The sequence below is a fragment of the Drosophila gunungcola genome, unplaced genomic scaffold (genome assembly GCF_025200985.1).
Source record: "Drosophila gunungcola strain Sukarami unplaced genomic scaffold, Dgunungcola_SK_2 000107F, whole genome shotgun sequence".
Lineage (NCBI taxonomy): Eukaryota > Metazoa > Arthropoda > Insecta > Diptera > Drosophilidae > Drosophila > Drosophila gunungcola.
The window spans coordinates 226,422-245,382 of NW_026453269.1; the positions used below are offsets into that span (position 1 = coordinate 226,422).

Here is an 18,961-nt window from a genome sequence, read left to right on the forward strand (position 1 = left end):
GCATTTTTTTTCATTAAGAAACCTGTCAATAAGTATTTTATTAAATTTTTGTAAGACTAAAGAACAAACTTCAATTATAAAAATAATAACTATAACCCTAGTGAATTAAGAAAACAAAATAAAATTATTAAAAAAAAGTGATTTGTTTTTAAGAAAACTCACTTATTTTTTTGTTTTTTAGTTCACTTTTAACCTACTTAGCACTCAGCTCTGACTGTCAATGGGTTTGTGTGCTCGAGAGTGCGAGCCATTCTTTACTTGGTGGTGTTCCTCCCGATCCAACTCCCCCTCATCCACCCCCCCTCATCCAACACCCTGTCGGGTGTTGACCCACCCCACCCCCAAAATCCATGATGATGTTGTGCAACTCTGCCTGAAGCCGTCATCTGTAATTCAGCTTGGCAAGCATGTGAGAACACACATGCGATGCCCACCACCCACTCGACCACGCCCACCGCCCCCAAAATGAACAGCTGTCAATGGTTGTTAACAGCGGAACAGAGTTCGATGACCCCAAACCGCCAACTTATACAAAAAAAAAAAACATTATGTCAATATACATTTCATTTATATTTCGTCAATCTAAAAAAAAATCGTTGGATATAATTTCATATTATATACAATTTAAAACAGATCCATATTTATTCTATTTGTTTAGGATGATTTAGGATAGTAGTTGCGGATGTTCGTGTGTGATCAGATCGACGAAATTGAATTCGTTTCGTAAATGCAGCACTACAAATGACTGATTTTTGCGAAATTATACTGATTGCATTGGGATGATTGATGATTGATGTTAAATGATGATTAAACGTAATTCGGGGTTTCCTTTGAGCCTATTGAAATCGGATGGTGATCCCCATGTGGAAATGTAGACCGTGTTTTGGTGGTTGGTGGTTGGTGGTTAGTGGTTAGTGCAAATGCTGTGAGCTTGCGTGGCTGTAATTGTGATTGCCAGCTAGCGGCGTTTGATGCGCTCAATGTATTTGGTTTTATTCAGGGCCCGACTGCCCGCATTGGGATCCATCATGCGGTTCCAGTCGGTCTGGCCCACCACGAAACCGATGGCGCGCATCTTCTCCTGCGACCGCTTCTCCTCGATGTCAGCCCAACGCACCTGAAATGGATAAAATGGGTTTTAGTTTGAGACTTTTGGATGGGAAAATGCCCTCAAGAAACGTTTTTTGGGGTCGAAAAAAACGCTTAGTCAATAGGGTTAATTTATTCTAGACTGATATTCTTAAATGTATCCTACCTTACCTTAACTTAAAATATATCTTACCTTATAATTCAACGAAACTAAATTTACTTAAGTATTTTGGTAAGTATGCATGCGCAAAAACATAATAAAAAAATTTGTTTATTATTATTCAGGCTCTAAAGCATTGAACTATTATAAGTATATTAAACAAATCAATAAAGTTAAAGCATTAACATATTAAGTGACAAAATTTACGTTATACTTTTAAGAAAACATAGAAATGACAGTTAAGATTGGTTTGGTGGCTATAGGAAGATAGGATACTAATAATCTGTAAAAACCTTTATAATTTAATGTTTTACAAATTTATTTTTCTTATAGTCTGTAAAAATCTTAAAAACTTAAAATTCATAAGAGCCATAAACATGAGCAAAAATTAAGAACTAAATGACATTGATATTTAAAAAAAGATTTTTGTAAAGATACACAAAAGAGAGAGCTATAAAGCTAGCTATCTTCTTCTCTTTCATGTAGAAAATGCTATATTTTGTGTTAAGTTACTAAACCAAAGAAAAAACTTTCATAGAAACTAAACTGTTGTTACATGAATTTTAAAATTTTCAATAAGATGAGTATTAAAATAAATTAACAAAAGTATTAAAATAAAACTTATGTGGTTTAAGACTCTTTGGTATAGAAATGAAACTAAAAAGGATAGGGATTATATTATTTTGTATGGAATTAATACCTATACTTTAATAATGTTTGCAGTTTATTTTTAAGACTTATTAGAACTTAATGTGTTGCGCTATTTCTCGACCAATCACTTATTCAGTACTCACTCGCTTTTTGCCATTGGCCGAGGTTCTGGGCGGTTCCCAATCCTCCAGCTGGAGATAGTCGGCCATGCTTGCCGTCCTGCGGCTCTGCATCAGACGCTTGGTGCCATCCAAGCGGGCTGGAAATGGAGGATTTCAATTAGTTCGATGGGGTGAAACAAGGGCCAAGCTGACAAGGACTCACCCAAATTGGCCTCGGTGTGGTCACATTCCCATTTGCTTTTCAGGAAGCCGCACTGCACGTGGAGGACGCGAAACACGCACGATTCGGGAGGAGGAGCCGGATTAAACAGAGTGCAATGGGAGAATTTCAGGATCAATTTAGAGGAGTATTTACACCGACACCAAGCCCAGACTTTAGCCCATAGCCCCAAAACAGCCACCGATTCCCCGTTTCTACGTTTCTACGTTTCTACGTTTCTGCTGACTGACTGGATCAATTTAGGGCCAAAATCATGACTTGACTACAAACTACTGGTGCTAAATATCACTTAATAATATAAATGATCAATTACTTTAACTAATATTCGGTTTTTACTACATTTAAGTGAAATAAAAATGTGTAATTTTCCGAACACAAGTACTTAGGGTTGCTATTAGATAGGATTTCTTTAATAGGAATAGCGCAAGGTTAAATAAAAACCAATTCCATAAAAATGTAAATGTCAAATGACAAGTTAAACTGCTAAATTGTGAGTAGACAGTAAATACTTTAATTATGTTTAATTGTTATAAGAATAGCACTAGGGTAAATTGATATATTAGTACAAGTAAAAAAAAATAAGTTTACAAAAAAAATTTAACAATAAAGAAATCTAAGAATTTAAATTGTGAATCATATTTTAAATGCTACAATATTTGTGTTTAACCAAATGGACATAGAAAATGGCATACTTGCCCAAATAATATTATAATGAGTTAGGAAGAATATTATATAGAAAATTCGAAGAAAACAAGGTTAAAGAAAACGTATGTTTACATATAAGTATAACATTGAACCAATGTAAAAATTTAAATTGTAAATCATAATTCAAATGCTACAAATTAGACATAGAAAAAAATGCATGTCAAAGCAGAAAACAATTTTTAAGAACTTTGAACACATATTAAATTCTAATTAAAATTTAAACGATACTTGTAAAACAAATTGGACATGAAAACTCCCATATTATATACGCAAACAAGCTGGGTGATGCAATTGAAAACCCATTTGCGTCGCACATATTTCTCAAAATAAATCCAATCAGTCGATGCAATGCAATTACGTGGTAACACTTACATCGTTGGACGCGTCGGCGCTGTTACTGTCGTCCGTCTCCTCGGCAATTGCATCCTCGGATGCGGATGCTGATGGTCCTGCTGTGACCCCATCGTCGGTACAGGCATTGTCGTCCTGAAAGTGAAACGAAGCCGCCATAAATCAACAAAACGTTCGCTTCTTCGAGCAGCTTAAGCAGCCGAGTTGCCTTTACTATGAGCTTAAACTTATGGTTAAGGCTACAATTGCGCATATTTATTGCATGTCATAAATGGGGTTCTGGGATATATATCCCATATATATATGGATTCGGTTCTATGTGAAGAAACTTAGTCTAGGATTGCTGATTTCGCTATCGCTTTGAATTTGAATTAGCATTTTCTTTTCTTTTTTTTCAGTTTGTTGTGAAAGAACTTGGCCCGGCCAGGTTGCGTTCCTTCTTAAAAACTATGGTAATCTTGACTAGAGTTTTTCGGCTCTGCCCGAAAGCCCCCACCAGCTGCTGAGATCCTGATCGCGGGGTGAATTTTCATCGCACCACCGCCTTAGTGCTGCATAGTTACCGTAGCCATGTCCTCAACATCTTCCATCTCGACCACGTTCTCGAGCAGGGAGCCCACGTCCAGTTTGATGTACTGCAGCGGCGTATTGCACCAGTTGTCCAGCACCACGCGAATCTCATCCTCGCTGCGCTGATGCGAGTTCCTACCCAGGCACGTCTCCAGATCGCAGTGCAAGTCCACGATGTAGGGCTTTAATAAACACGGAAAACGTTTATATAATAATCCTCGCAATGAACACTAGTTAGTCGATTGTAAACCCACCACAAAATTGGAATCTTTGGCGTGGCAATAAAATTCATTCAGCGTGCGCAACGAATTGTTGTTGCAGTCCACTATTATAAAATCGTACAGATTATCGCTGAGCGTCTTCTTGAACGATTTGATTAGATATTGCATGTAGGTCTCCTCCATGCTATCATCGTACTCATACAGTATCTCTTTTTTGGGTATCTGCAAGAAGTAATGGAAGAATTATACCTAAACTTGTACTATTCGAATAAGTTTAAAATTTTCTGTCAATTTTTGGCAATTGTTTTTTATAATTACGAAAAATGTAATAGATTTGCTTGTTGATATTAACTAAAAAATAATATAATTGACGGGAAATTAACGGACAACATAGCTTTTAAATCATAAAATTTATAAATTATGGATGACTTATTTTTCTAATCAACACACATTTAACATTCAACATTCTGACCATTTTTGTTTTTATTTTATCTTTGTCTTAATTAGTTACTTGTTTATCGAATATGAATTAAAACTTAATTAAAGTTAACGGACAAATTAAAGGACAAGATATTTCAAAAAACATAAATTCATTAAAATGTATAAATTATGGATGTTATATATTTTATATCAAAGCATATTTAACATTTTTGCTTTTATTTTATCTTGGCCCATATTTTTTACCTGTTTATCGAACAGAAGAATTTACGGACAAATTAAAGGACAAGACAGTTACAAAAAAAAATTAATTAATTTAAAATTATAGCTAATGGATGATATATGTAATTCACTTAACTCAATGCAAAGTATTTTTGCTTTTATCTAAACTAATAAATAAAAAAAAGAATTATAAAATATGTAATTCTTTGACGGACGGACAATGCCTAAACACTCAAGGTTTGAACAGCTCTCACCTTTTTGCCCGTCTTGGGACACTTCTCCTCGTAATCGTTCTCGATGATGAAATAGTCATCGATGCTGAGGATGCGCGGATTGGCGCCACCCATCTCCAGCTCCTTTTCCTTGATGAGACGAGCCACGTGCGATTTGCCGCAGCCAGGAGGGCCTCGCAAAATGATGCAGATGCGCTTGGGACGGGTCATGCGGCCGGGATTCAAGAGCACATCGTCCACGGAAATGGTATTGCGGTTCTCATTGGTTGGCACGGTCATCTCCAGATGGCTAGCCGTCACTGGGCTGGGAAGTTGCTCATTGGCAATGGCTGCCGAGGGGAATAGCGACAGGGTTGGTGGCGCCGGGACCACTCTGTCGCGGTTTGCGGGAAAGAATTTAGCCTGATTTGGTGGATTAAACTGCGGCTGCAAATTTCCCTGATTCCATCTGCTCATCGAAGGTGGCGGTGGGAGCTCTTCGTCGTCGTCATCGCAGTCCAGTGGCGTTAGATTGCTAATAATGAATAAATGAATAGAACAATCAGTTTATTGATTTTTTCCAAGGACTTAAAGCTGGTTGAAAAGTGTATTATACAAGGCTACCGCTGTATCGTTTATAGCCGGCCTGTAATGCGTTTAATACTTTTAAATCTATTTTTCCACTAATAATAAATGAAAAGAATAATAATTTAAATGAGTTATAAAGATCTTAAAGCTCATTAAGAACAATGGAGCGGCTGCATTGTAGAAGGCTGCCGCTGTATCGTTTACAATTAGCCAGTAAAACGTTTAATACATTTAAATTTGTTATTCCACTGAAGATAAATGAAAAGAATAATAAATTTGATGATATTTCAATGTCTTAAAGCTGGCTAAAAACGATGCAGCGACTACATTGTACAAGGCTGCCGCTGTATCGTTTACAACCAGCCAGTAAAGCGTTTAATACATTTAAATTATCGACTAATAATAAATAAAAAGAATAATCAGTTTAATGATTTTTTAAAGTCTTATAGCGGGATAAAAACGATGCAGCGGCTGTATTGTACAAGGTTGCCGCTGCATCGTTTACAAACAGCCTGTAAAGCGTTTAATACATTTCAATCTGTCATTCTACTAATGATAAACAAAAAGAATATTAAGTTAAAAAATTTAAAAAAATATCTGAAAGCTCGTTGAAAACGATGCAGCGGCTGTATCGTTTACAACCAGCCTGTAAAGCGTTTTATACATTTCAATCTGTTATTCGACTTACTCTTCACCATCGGAAATATCTTCCAGATCATTGGGCTCATTTGCTGTGCCCTCATCGCACTGATCCTGTAAATCTTCCTGCGTCTGCTCCTGCTGCTGCTGGGAAAGATCGTAACCAGGATTAAAGCCTCAACTTTCTTTTGGCTGACCACAACTTACCTCATCCTGTTCGGGATTTGTTGACCCGCTTTCGTTAACCGTAACCGATTGGAGCTGTCGATTTTGATGGAACTGCAATCGCTCCTCCCTCTTAAGCTGTTTGTTCTTTCTTTTATTTTTTCGCTTGTTATTGGTAGCACCTGGCCCACTGGGCCCTCCAAATCCTCCAGGCATTCCTCCTCCTCCTCCTCCTCCTCCTCCTCCACCTCCACCTCCACCTCCTCCTCCTTGTCCGATTCCCATTCCTCCTTGCATTCCCATGCGATTCGGTGCCGAAAACGAGGCGTGGCCGTACTCGAAGGTCTTCATGGGTCTATATTCCGGCATTCTGTCAGTGGGAGACGGACCGCCGGAAGGCCTATCGATGGGGTTACCATCGCCCGACTTGTGGCCATAATCGATCACCTTGGCGGCTGTTGTCGTGTTATTGGAATAGTCGAACACCTTCATCGGTCGATATATGGGCTGTTGATTGCGGTTGTTGGGGAATGGTTGTTGTTGCTGCAGTTGCTCCGGCCTTTATGGTTTTTTTTTTTTTTTTTTTTTTTTTTTTTTTGATGATGAAAGTTGGGTGGGTGGTGCACACCATTGGCGATTTAAGTATACAATTGGTTCGTTACATTCGTCGGTTTTGTTTTTGTGGCATTGTTTAGCAGTTGTTTTTTTTTTTGTTTTATATATATATTTTTAAATTTTTCGTTTTTTGTTTTTTTTTTTAGAGGTTTTTAATGTTTTTTTTAAAAACCAAAAGAAAAACACTTGAACTTTTACTTGGGTTGAAATATACTAAAATAGTTGTTGTTTGTATAAAAATAGGGGGCGTGGCAGGGGACGGAAGGACGGGTGCGCAAACTACATGTCCCACTGCCCAAAAAATGCAGGCGAGCATATATAGATACATAAACTATTTGGCCCTAAACTTAGACTAGACAGAACTGCATTGCTTATAAATAGCTTCCCAAGGGAAGGTTAAAAATATGTTTTTAAAAATTGCACCATTATTATTTTGGCATATGCTTATTTAAAGCTTAAACAAATCGGACGACTTGGGCTTTATTTAAAGTTAAATAAGTAAACGGACAAAACCTAAAAGTAATCTTAGTATATCTTCTTGTAATTTGCTAAATAAATTTCGCTAGGTTTTCATATATAATTTTAAAAATTTATTTAATTTAAGTTTAAGTTTAAGCATTGGCAACGGACCACAAAGATTATGTTGATCGGACATAAGTTTTGTTACTAGGAAAATTTGTAAAAGGTGGTTTCTTGATTTAATGAATGTCAGCAAATATTAATAAAAGACATATATCGGACAAAAACTAATCAAATTATTTAAAATATTACAGCATTTAAGTGAGATTCTAATTTACATGTTATTTTTAAGATTTAAAATCGAAATAACAGAAGCGGACAGAACCAAAAGCAGACGGCTTATACTTGTAATCAAAACATCATCAAGTGAAATTCTCAAGTTATAAGTGCCCCATTAAATCGGTAAACGAAAAACCATAACAGTAACAAATGTAAAAACTTTGTCGAGTTTTTCAGCAGTTGAACAGAGAGCTTAAGACCGAACCCCTTAGACATAAGAGTATAATAGCTATACTTAAAACTAAACCAGAACCTTGTTGTTTAGCAATCGGAAATATTATTAGGATAGAGTGCGGAATAGCCAAAATTTCAAAACAGACGGACTGCTTACCAAATTCGGACCGTTCTACTGGGCTTTTGCAACATGTTGTTCCCCCAATAACATTACTTTTGTTTTATCTTCCTTTATTGATATTTATTCCATTGTATATATTTAACATATACGATTTAGATAACTTCGCGCTATAAAAGAATTACATATTCCACTGTGCGAGACTTGGGACCGATTTCTCAATGTCATGTTAAGGTTTACAAATATTTCAGGTCCTGAAATAGAAAAGCAATCGAACATTTCTTTTCTATTTTGTGTTTCGCCAACTGACAAACTTTAACTAGAACACTGCCTCTAGTTATGAGGTTTTAGTCAGATCAAATGTCAAAGCTTAACCTGACATTGAGAAAACGACCCCAAATGTTTGCTTTCAATAAAATGGATTGGAACTAAAAAAATGATTTAACAGCGTCAAGTTTTAAGCTACTAAAAATTAAACAATAAAGTAATGAATCCATGACTCGGGCTATTTTCGAGTGTTGTTGCACAGCAAGTAAAAAAAAGAGAATAAATAATTTCAGATTCGAGCAGCAAAATTATTCTCAGTACATTTTGTTTTTCATATTCGTGATCTGTGGATGTTTGCAGATGTGTTTATCCTTAATATCTTAACGTAGGTCTTTGTCTGGCGTCTGGACTCTGCGATCTGCGATAAGATATATATATATCTTTTTTAGGGGGGGGCTATGATCTGCCCTTTCCATAGCCGCCCCTAATAATCTAATCCCGATTTTAAGAGTTCAGAGCTCAGAGCTCAGTTCCTGCGCTGCTGCTGTTGTTGCTGTTGGTTTTTACCGCCCTTTTTCTTGCTGCTCAGACAATGGATCAGATCAGACATAGATCGGTGAGTGTGTATATAGCAATCAATACCAGCGGTAACATATTCGTTTTGTGTTGGTTTTTTTTGTTTTTTTTTTGACATTTATATTTGAGTATTTTTTCAGTATTGCATAGAAGTAGAAGAGAAGAAGAGAAAACGGGGTTGGAATCGAAATTCCAGCATTAACGATAACAAGAAAAAAAGGCCCATCGCAATTTAACTACATAAAATTGGATGATATCAATACAGATAGAGCAAAAAGGGACAAAGTGTGGGAAAGGGGGGGCTGAGCGAATTAACTCTCAATGGTTTTTTCTTCAAAAACAACAAATATAGTTTATTTCTGAATTTCAATCGGTTTTAAACGGACATCATTTTCGGATATATTCTTCTCAATAAGAACATACAAAATATTTTGGTAATTTATATGAAACCGAACCCCCCACAATATTTAGTAACCTCGGACAACAAATTCATTTAATTTATAAAAATTTCTAGAAACTTAAGCGATTTCCCTCTTTGTGTGCGTGTATTTTATTAGTTTTAACAATAAAAACATTAACTATAAATTCAAATAGCAACTGTAATTTACCAAAACATTTAATAAAAAAGCCTTTTAAAGCCAACTTGTCAATCATGCAGCCCTCAATTAACTTTGCCCACATGTACATACATATGAAATAATATTATTTATGCAGATAATACGAGGCTCAAATCAGGGGAAATCTAGAAAAGATTATGTAACATTTGTTTTTTTTTTTTTTTTGACAATCAGACTATTGATTTTGGGTTTGTAGCAAAAAGAGTTGAAAAGGGGGAAAGCGCCTTCTCCCCCCTTTCCCCCAATATTTTTTTGTCAAGACATAACTTTCTATATACGTATATATACTATAGTTCAAAATGTTTTGAAAAACGAGTTAATCAAGTAAAATAAAACTTAGAAATAGATTTAGGACACATACCCGTCATTCCAGTTTTTCCGGTGGTTCATGTTGGGTCCTCCTGGATTTCCACCACCACCAAAGCTGTTGCGTTGTTGGAAATTCCTGGGGCCACCTCGTGGTGGCGGTGCGCCCAGACCATCGTCGTCGAAACCGGGCCCACCTGGAGGTCCTCCCTGCCGGCGGAAGGGATTATCACAGCTGGGTCCACCGCCGTTGCCGCCATTATTATTGAATCCCCTTGGGCCATTGGGTCCCATGCCTGGGCCAAAGTTGGGTCCAGGTCCGCCTGGACCGCCAAAAGGTGGTGGCCCACCAAAGTCATCGCGTCGCGGTGGACCAAAGGGACCGCCGCCGGGTCCGCGAGGTCCAAAGTTACGCGGACCATAGTTCGGTCCAAAGTTGGGCCCAAAATTGGGGCCACTATGCCGGAAGTTGCCTGGTCCCGGCCCGAAATGCGGTCCATTGGGTCCGAAATGCGGTCCATTGGGACCGAAATGCGGTCCCGGGCCGGGGCCAAAGTTGGGTCCAAAGTTGGGGCCACGTGGTCCAAAGTTCCGGCCAGGCGGATAGAAACCGGGACCTGGACCGGGACCGGGGCCATTGTTGCCATCGAAGTCAACGAAGTTGTTGCCAGGCACTTGATTCGGTCCAAAGTTGTCAAATCGCGACGTTGGCGGTCCATCGTTGGGACCGCGTGAGTTGGGACCTGGACCCGCACCAGGTCCGCCTTGATTCATAGCCTGTCCACTATGCTCCGCCGGCTCACTGCCACTGGGACTGTGGGTGCCATGGGAATCCTGCGATTTGCCATCGTTACCGCCATTCTTCTTGCGCTGCCACTCGGTAAAGGACAATGGACGTCCATCTGCTCCAGTTTCGTGATCTGCCGACTGCTGCTGTTGCTGCTGCTGCTGCTGCTCCTGATCCTGCGCCTGATCCCTAACCTCCCGCTGCTGGCGATCGCGCTGCTCGCGCTCCTGAACATTGGCCACCGCCTGGGTGAGATTGTTGAAGAAGTTGGGATCTTTGAGCACATTGCTCAGGGTTTCGTTGGTCTTGCTGGCGGCTTGGGGGCCTGCAGGCTGACTACTACTCTCCACTGCCTGCTCGGAGCCCACATCGAAGACCGAGGACGCATTTTTGCCGTCGGTGCCATCTGCCACCAAGTCCAGACCCGGTATGCCATCGCTCTTCTTGAAGATGCTACCCATCGGCGTCTCCAACGCCGGCTGCTCATTATCCTCGTCCTCATCTTCGTCGTCGTCGTCGTCGTCCAGGGAAATGGTGAATATGGGCTCCTCCTCTTTCACCTGCTTGGCGGGCGTGGGCACAGCTGCAGCCGTACTTGTTTGTCGGCGCTTGCCGAGATTGCTGGAGATCGAAGGTGGCTGCGTTGGCGGCGCCACTGGCGGAGCGGGCACAACCACTGGGGCAACGGCAACGGGAGCGGCAACGGCAACATCGGGCGGCGGCAGGGATGGCGGCGCTATCGGGGGAGCTGGAGGAGCAACTGGCTTGGCTGACTGCTCCTGGACTGGCTTGTCCATGGCAGGCATCTCCTGTATAGCTTGCTGGGCGGTTTGGTATTGATTCTGCATTCCCTGTGGCGGCGGTCCCTTGTTGAAGCCGCGATTCTCATTCGCAAAGTGGCCAGGATGTCCGTGTTGTCTGTTGCCTTGGTGGCCAAAATTGGATACCTGTTCAGCGAAATTTGGACCACCACCGAATGTTTCCTTTGGCTCCTGCTCCTCCAAATCCTCCTCCTCCTCCTCATCCTCCTCCTGCCCCGCCTTGGCCATGCCCCCTTCTTTGGGCATAGAGTCTGTGGCCAATCCTCCAGAGCCACCAACACCACAACCAGCACCAGCAGCCATCTGCTGCTGACGACGTCGCCGCATCTGCTCCCTGCGCTCGGCAATGCGACGGCGCTGCTTCTCGAACTCCTCCTCGTAGCGGCGATACTCATCGCGATCCGGATGATTGGCGTTGGCCCGCTTCCAGTCCTCGAACTGCTGCTCCCACTGGTCGAACAGGCGATCAAAGCTGGCCTCATCCAGATCGGGAGCCTGCTGTTGGTTGCGGTTTTGTTGCTGCGGGGGTTGATTTTGAGACGACTGCTGCTGCTGTTGTTGTTGTGGCGGCTGATTGAAGTTGTTGCGCTGATTGAAATTGCCGCGATTCTGGTTGAAATTTCCTGGACCAGAATCATTGCCTGATCCTGATTCTCCTCCTCCGCCGACTCCCCTCTCATCCGAGTATCCCTGCATACCCTGGTTGCGATTGTTATCCCAGCGATTGCTCTGCCGGCGATTGTTGTTATTGAAGTTGCCATTGTTGTTGTTGCCAAAGTTGTCAGGTCCGCGGTTGGCAAAGTTATCTCTGCCTGGGTTGCCTCCTCCTGATCCACCTCCGCCAAAATTGCCTCCACCTTGATCCTGGTTATTATAACTATTGCCATAGTTGCCCTGAAAGTTGCCCGTTCGCTGGCCAAAGTTGTTGCTATTGTTGTCATTGCCATCTGGACCAAAATCGGACTGAGAGTTCTTGGTGAATGGGCTTTGGTTGCGTTGGGCAGCATTCAGATTCTGATTCTGGTTCTGGTTACCATCTCCTCCACCCATTCCTCTTTCGTCCGGTTGCCCCCAACTCTTGCGATTGTTCTGAAAGTTGTTCTGCTTATTGTTGTTGTTCCTCATTGGCGGTGGCTCCGCATCCGAATTGTTGTTCTGCCAACGATTCTGGCGGGGATTCAGCTGTGGCTGGGTACTGTTACTGTTTTGGTGCTCTTGTTGCTCATTTATGTTCGGCGGCGGTCCACTCAGCCAGCGGTTTTGATCGCTGGGCGGTGGTGGTCCGCTCATCCAGCGATTTTGGTTTTGATTCTGTTGAATCTGTTGCTGATCTCCGACAGATTGTGATTGATTTGGCGGGCCATCCCAGCGTCGATTGTTGTCGTTGTTGTTGTTGATGACCTGAGGTGGTCCATTCCAGCGATTGTTGTTATCATTCTGCGGCGGTGGACCATCCCAGCGTCCTGGTTGTTGTTGTTGCTGCCCAAAGTTATCGGGCGGCGGACCACTGGTTTCCCAGGGCGGACGACTACTTCGTTGACTGTTGTTGCCCCACTGCTGGTTGTTGTTGTCCATGTTGTTGTTGTTTTGCAGCTGCTGCTGCTGTTGCGGTGGTGGTCTCTGCAGCGAAGGTGGCGGCTGCTGGAGATTGGGAAAGCCCTGGTTGTCCGGTTGTCCGCCACTATTGTAGTTCATTTGTCCGCCATACCGATTCGATGGCGGCTGTTGTTGCTGCTGTTGCATGGGTGGCGGTCCCGACCACATGCCCTGATGCTGCTGGTTGTTGTCATTGCCCTGGCTCTGATTGGACATCTGATAGCCACTTTTGTAGGGTGGTGGCGGCGGCGGCTGGTTGTACATCTGCGGCTGGGCCATGATCTTGCCCGGTAGTGGCGCACCACCCACTGGCAGGGGATTCTGCATGGGATTCGGTGTGGTCGCCGGTGCCGGTGAGACGGCCGACATGCCCTGGTAATAGTTCTGGGCAACGGGATAGGCCTGTGGCCCGGGCACAACAACAGCGGGCACAACGGGAGCGGGTGAAACCACGGCGGCCACTGGAGCGGGCACGCCCTGTACAGCGGGATTGGTGGCCACAGCAGCGGCGGCGGCCATTTCACGCTTGTACTGCAATGGTTCAAGTTATAAGTTAATACAGGTGTATATACTAGATAGATGGATAAATAAAACCCACCTGCTCGCCGTACTGGGCATGCCATTTGGCGTACTCCGCCTGGTAGGTCTGCCACTGGTGCCAGTGGTGCTGCAGGGCGTACTGCTGCTCCGGGGTCATGGCCGCGTACTGGGCGGCCGTATACTGTTCGTAGGGGTTGCCCGCCCCTGTGGCCTGTCCACTGCTATAGGGGTTAAAAGCCATCGCCGCCGCCGCGGTGGTGGTTGTTCCAGTTGTGGCTGCCTGGGCAGCTGCCGCTTGTACGGATGTGGCTGATGGAGCGCCACCTCCTCCGCCGCCTGCAAGGGCGCCCCCATCGGACGGTGGCGGAGGGGGCGGGGCGTCGGGCAGGGGCGGAGGCACCGATGGCTGCGGCGGGGGAGCGCTCATCGGCGCCGCTACTGCAGCCGCCTGCTGCCACTGGTTCCACATCGCGGATGTCGCTTTTGCTTTCTCGCAGTGCTGCAATTGGCAATTGACAATTGGCAAATGCCTTTTCACTGAATCCGGGCGAAAAAGTCCGGTTATTTGTGTGCCCCGCTCACAAAATCAGCTCACAATCTGAACAAAATACGAGTGAAAACTTCGCCATTTTTGGCTTGAAAACTAGAGATGGCACTTGCCGCTGACAGAACGGCAGTGTGACCGTAGCGCAGGGCTGATTTAATGACACAAGTTATCGCCAAAAATATACTAGAATGTTCCATGGCATGTTTTTTAATTTTCAAAACGATTTCAATTGTTAAGCTATTTTTATTATATATGAATAGCAGCGTAAAATTGAAGTCTATTGTTAAAAATGTAATCGATTTCTAATGGAAACCCTTATTATGCTATTGATTCAAATCAAAAAACTTGCATTGTTAGCAACAACATAAATTCATTTTTTTTAAAGCTGCAAAGTTTTTAAAATACATAATCCGTTAGCTAGATTTACCTGGTGAGGCATATGTAAATAGAAAGAAAGTTAACAATTAAATTGCAGTTAAGTTTGAATGAACGATTGAAAGTCTTTCCGGAAAAAAAATATGGTTATATATGTACATTTTCACACCGTAAAATAAAAATCGTATGCTGAAAATGTTATCAATTGCAAATAAAAACCTTTGGTAAGCCATTTGTTTTCAGCAAGCAATTAAGTTACAAGTTTTCTGCAGATTTAAAATTTTTAGGAACAGATATGTTTTTAAAATTCATTTTTCATATGTACAAGGTGAGGTTTACATCAATAAAAAAATCTCTAAGACGTCAAAATTTCTCAAGAATAGCATGTAATGCTAATACTTCTTCATTTTTTTTTAATTTTAATATATATGATTGACTTAAACTTAAAAAATACCTTTGCTATTTACCATCTCCAATAGCACGTTTGTAACGGTCTGGTCACACTTTTATACCGACACGTGCAGAATTGTTTTTATGTTTTGCCTTGCTTTGGTTTTCATGTGAGAATTTACACCGCAAAATGGCCGAATCGAGTGGAAAGATCAAGTTCCTGGTGGCGGACACCACCGCCTTCATAAACGCCGTGCCCCTGAACGTGAGTTAAGACTATTTCCGCTGGGAATCACCTTGTAAATAGTAGTAAATACCGAACCAATCCCCTCCAGGAATATGCCGATCAGGTGCTCACCGTGCCGGATGTGGTGGCCGAGGTGCGCAACAAGCGCCAAATACGACGCCTCTGCGTGCTGCCCTTTGACCTGCAGGTGCGCGAACCCCGCGCCGAGAGCATCAAACACTGCGTGGAGTTCGCCAAGCGGACGGGCGACTATGCCAGTCTCTCGGGGATCGATCTGAAGGTCATCTCGCTGACATACGAACTGGAGGCGGACACCGTGGGCACCGCCCATCTGCGCACGGAGCCCGTGATGGCCCAGACCATTGCCTCCAAGGAGAAGCCGGAGGAAATGCAGGATGCCAACAACAAGAGGATGGTGGGCTGGTACATGCCCGAGGGAGAAGAGGAGGAGGAGGACTCCCAGGAGGAGGACTCCCAAGAGGAGGATTCCCAGGAGGAGGAGGGCTCCCAGGATCAGCAGGAAGCGGACCCACCCGTAGACAATGTCAAAGCAGCCATTGAAGCTCAGTTGGCTGGCAAAGAACCTCTGCCCAGCCAGGAAACTCAACCAGAGGAGGATGAGCCCAGTCAGGAGGAGCTGGACAAGCTGTTCGAGCAGCTCAAGTGCGCTCCCAGCGCAGAGGAAGAGCAAGAGCTGGCGGAGCTCCTCGTTGCCCAGCCATTGGAAGACGAAGCCGAAGAAACAGAGCCACAAGCAGCCCGGCAAAGCCAAAATCTCGAAGAGGAAGTGGGCGACGATGGCTGGATCACGCACTCCAACATCAGGAAGGCCAAGAAGGCGCTGGAGGGCAAGGTGGAGACGGACGAGGTGCCGCCGGTGGCCTGCATGACCACCGATTATGCCCTGCAGAATGTGCTCAAGCAGCTAAATCTCCATTTGGCCGCCTTGAATGGCCGGATCATCAAGCAGCTGCGCACCTACATACTGCGTTGCTATGCCTGCTACAGAACCACCAGCATCATGACCAAGGTCTTCTGTCCCAACTGTGGCAACAAGACGCTGAAAAGGGTGGCTGTTAGTCTGGACGAGAACGGGCGGCAGGTGATACACATCAATACGAGGCGACCGCTGACGCACAAGTACAAGAACCAGAGCCTGCCGCGCTTCCACGGCGGCAAGCACTCGCGCAACCCCATCCTGTTCGAGGACCAGCCCATGCCGCGCCAGATGCCGTCGCGGGTGGCCAAGACCAAGACGAACGCCCTGGACCAGGACTACACCGCCGGGTTCTCGCCCTTCGTGCTGCGCGACGTCGACTCCAAGTCGGCCATGCTGCGCTCCAAGGGCAACCTCAAGGAGTGGGCCAGGAACAACAACTTCGAGGAGGACCGCCGGCGCAAGAACTACAATCGCTTGTACAAATAGATGGTCGGGTGATATTCAGTTGGAAAGCTTTGCCAACTTCCTAATCGTAGACTTTATATAATATGTAATATATAAAAAAAACAGAAGGGATAACCCAAATGTTTGAGATAAAACATGTGGAAAACCATATAACTAAGTTGGCATTTATAAAATCTTTAAATCTTTATGGAGAAGCTTTTCAAATATTTATAAATTTTGTTTTCATCGAAATACATTTTTTTTACGTAAAGACTTAACTTTTCTTGTTTTTCTAAACTTAATTTTACTGCAAAATGTTTTAAAAACTCACATGGAATATTTATTAACAGATTTTAAATAGAGATTTTGTTATTTTTTTATTTTCCACTCTTACAAAGTCACTTTTGAGATCAACTAACTTATTCACCATGTATTCATTCAGTGAGAAGAAAGCCTTCGTTTAAGAATCCATTATTTATTTGGCCATTGCAATGCATTGTATAAATGTATAAATCACAGCTTGACGCACAGTTCGTTGCCCGGATATACGGGTAGATTGAGTTCGTATTTGCGCTGCAGGGCGGGCGGTACGAATCTGCCGCCCAAATAGTGATGTTCGCCACGGAATTGACGGGCACAGAGCTTCGGAGCAGTCAGGGAAATGAGAAGAGACGGTTCCACATCGCATTCACCCACTTTTCCCTTCTCCACGTCCCAACCGCTGGGGATGTCCACACTGCAAGAAATACATATCATAAGTACTAAATGATCAAGTTATGCGCCCCTTTCTATACCTTTCAGCTTTTGATATTTTTCATTAACATGGATTTATACGACATTTAAATGTGGTTCACATAAATGAATTTTAAATGGTGCAATTTATATTGGAAAAACCTCACGAAATGGAGATGATTTTGAAGAAAAGATAGGGATTCTTTACATTATTCCAAATAGGTTTTTCAGTAAGTAAACAGTAAGTAAAAAACTCTGGAAATTTATTTTCCTGTTTGCTTCATACTCTGAACTAAAACAAGAACTGGATACATATTAAAGAATAAACGTAAAATGGATTTTACAAAAAAAAAAAGTATTTTTCATGACAACTCACTAAAACATTTATTATATATTAGTATATTTATAATTTTAATCATTTTAATAAGGAAAATATAAATATGCCCTTTGAAATTAATTGGTTTTTAGGTGGCGCCATCTGCCGAACTGCAGGATCACTACCAAAAGCTAACTTTTAAAAATCACACAATTTACATTTATGCTAATAACTTTTGAAGTATTGGTTTGATTTGGAAGATTTTTGTGCGAGTCGATAGATGTTGATCAAATCAACACATACAAATAATAGCTGGCCTCTAGTATGGCTACCATGAACCCTGATCTTTAGAAGCACAACAATCACCTGGCAATCGGTAGTTTGGTCTGCTGCAACAGCTCCACGACGGCGGCGAAATCCGCTCGAACCGGTGGCTTGAAGCTGAATCCAAAGAGGGCGTCCAGTATGAGATCGTAGCTGCAGGATGCACTGGCCACCGACGGACACTCCGCCACACTGGGGATCTCCATCAGGCGGCACTGGTGGCTGAGGCTCTCGAAGAGCGGCTTGGGCGTGGGCTTCGGATAGTAGATGGTGGGTGTGTAGCCCATCAGGGAGAGGTGTCTGGCGGCCACCAGTCCGTCGCCTCCATTGTTGCCGGGACCACAGCAGACCAGGATCCGGGGATGCTTCACGGCGGCAAAACACTTGGCCACCGCGTGGGCACAGCTCAAGCCGGCCAGTTCCATCAACTGGTCCACACTGAACTTGTACTCCGTGAAGAGCTCCTGGTCCACGTCGATGGCCTCCTTTTGATTAAGGTACTTAAGATCTTTGGAGTCCATCTTATTGCCGGTGTAAAATCGCTTGTTTTCCCTGAGTTTTTTTGCCTTTTCTGGCCATACAAGTGGGTGGGTTATGCAGGTGATGGCTCTCAAGGACACGCCGAGTTGCCGGCAAATCAGGCTCATAGATTGCGGCTTTCGATTTGTGTCTACTTTCTTGGCTAAATTAATTTTTACAATTTCTCTCTCAGAAATAAACTTTGAAGTTTTCAAACAGCTGACGACCGAGTTGCCAGACCTCTAAAATATAGTGCTGACTATCTTTACAGCGGCTATAAACTTAAATAGATTCTTTTATGCAATAACATTTCTGTTATACTCGCAATCCAAGTTCTTAACAAACATCGATTCGTCGATGTTTCAATCGATGTTGGCATCACCATCTCTAATTTTGCTTGTTGATCTGTGATCTGATGAGGCCGATATTTTGAAAGCATCGATATTGGCATCGATGTTTCTCCACCTCCAACAGAGAAATGTTAGAAAAACGTCGAACTAACAGAAAGAGAGAAACGTTTAGAGACGGAAGAACATTGATAAGACCAAGTTGCGAAAAC

General features: G+C 43.0%; 3 protein-coding genes across 5 annotated transcripts; 1 reads left to right on the forward strand and 2 right to left on the reverse strand.

Annotated features, from left to right (window-relative positions):
* Positions 1-557: 557 nt before the first annotated feature.
* LOC128265280 (uncharacterized) lies at positions 558-14,176 on the reverse strand. 3 transcript variants are annotated; one of them, XM_053001184.1, is made up of 11 exons: positions 13,627-14,176; positions 9,880-13,559; positions 6,396-6,912; positions 6,238-6,335; positions 5,004-5,496; positions 4,123-4,311; positions 3,862-4,050; positions 3,320-3,433; positions 2,225-2,276; positions 2,044-2,159; positions 558-1,117 (listed from the first exon to the last, which is right to left on the reverse strand). In XM_053001184.1, exons 1-11 carry the CDS (start codon positions 14,035-14,037, stop codon positions 959-961), a joined length of 6,018 nt encoding a protein of 2,005 aa, XP_052857144.1. In that variant the 5' UTR covers positions 14,038-14,176; the 3' UTR covers positions 558-958. The 3 variants fall into 3 exon arrangements, with proteins under 3 accessions (XP_052857144.1, XP_052857145.1, XP_052857146.1); XM_053001185.1 differs by lacking the exons at positions 558-1,117; positions 3,862-4,050; positions 4,123-4,311; ... (1 more) ...; positions 6,238-6,335; positions 6,396-6,912; XM_053001186.1 differs by lacking the exons at positions 558-1,117; positions 2,044-2,159; positions 2,225-2,276; ... (4 more) ...; positions 6,238-6,335; positions 6,396-6,912 and adding an exon at positions 7,804-8,906.
* Positions 14,177-14,987: 811 nt separating this feature from the next.
* LOC128265278 (RNA-binding protein NOB1) lies at positions 14,988-16,652 on the forward strand. The gene is made up of 2 exons (XM_053001182.1): positions 14,988-15,145; positions 15,216-16,652. The coding sequence occupies exons 1-2, from the start codon at positions 15,071-15,073 to the stop codon at positions 16,551-16,553; spliced, it is 1,413 nt and encodes a 470-aa protein (XP_052857142.1). The 5' UTR covers positions 14,988-15,070; the 3' UTR covers positions 16,554-16,652.
* Positions 16,653-16,966: 314 nt separating this feature from the next.
* LOC128265279 (NAD(P)H-hydrate epimerase) lies at positions 16,967-18,705 on the reverse strand. Its single transcript, XM_053001183.1, has 2 exons — positions 17,926-18,705; positions 16,967-17,247 (listed from the first exon to the last, which is right to left on the reverse strand). The coding sequence occupies exons 1-2, from the start codon at positions 18,528-18,530 to the stop codon at positions 17,025-17,027; spliced, it is 828 nt and encodes a 275-aa protein (XP_052857143.1). The 5' UTR covers positions 18,531-18,705; the 3' UTR covers positions 16,967-17,024.
* Positions 18,706-18,961: the final 256 nt, after the last annotated feature.

Bases quoted from the DNA above. Each gene is read 5' to 3' on its own strand.
- LOC128265279 (XM_053001183.1), bottom strand. From the start codon at position 18,530: ATGAGCCTGATTTGCCGGCAACTCGGCGTGTCCTTGAGAGCCATCACC. The intron at 17,248-17,925 runs GTGATTGTTGTG...TATTTCTTGCAG, and splicing joins ACCAAACTACCGATTGCCAG to TGTGGACATCCCCAGCGGTT.
- LOC128265280 (XM_053001184.1), bottom strand. From the start codon at position 14,037: ATGTGGAACCAGTGGCAGCAGGCGGCTGCAGTAGCGGCGCCGATGAGC. The intron at 3,434-3,861 runs GTAACTATGCAG...TTTCACTTTCAG, and splicing joins ATGTTGAGGACATGGCTACG to GACGACAATGCCTGTACCGA. The intron at 1,118-2,043 runs GTGAGTACTGAA...TATCCATTTCAG, and splicing joins CGGCCAATGGCAAAAAGCGA to GTGCGTTGGGCTGACATCGA.
- LOC128265278 (XM_053001182.1), top strand. From the start codon at position 15,071: ATGGCCGAATCGAGTGGAAAGATCAAGTTCCTGGTGGCGGACACCACC. The intron at 15,146-15,215 runs GTGAGTTAAGAC...AATCCCCTCCAG, and splicing joins TAAACGCCGTGCCCCTGAAC to GAATATGCCGATCAGGTGCT.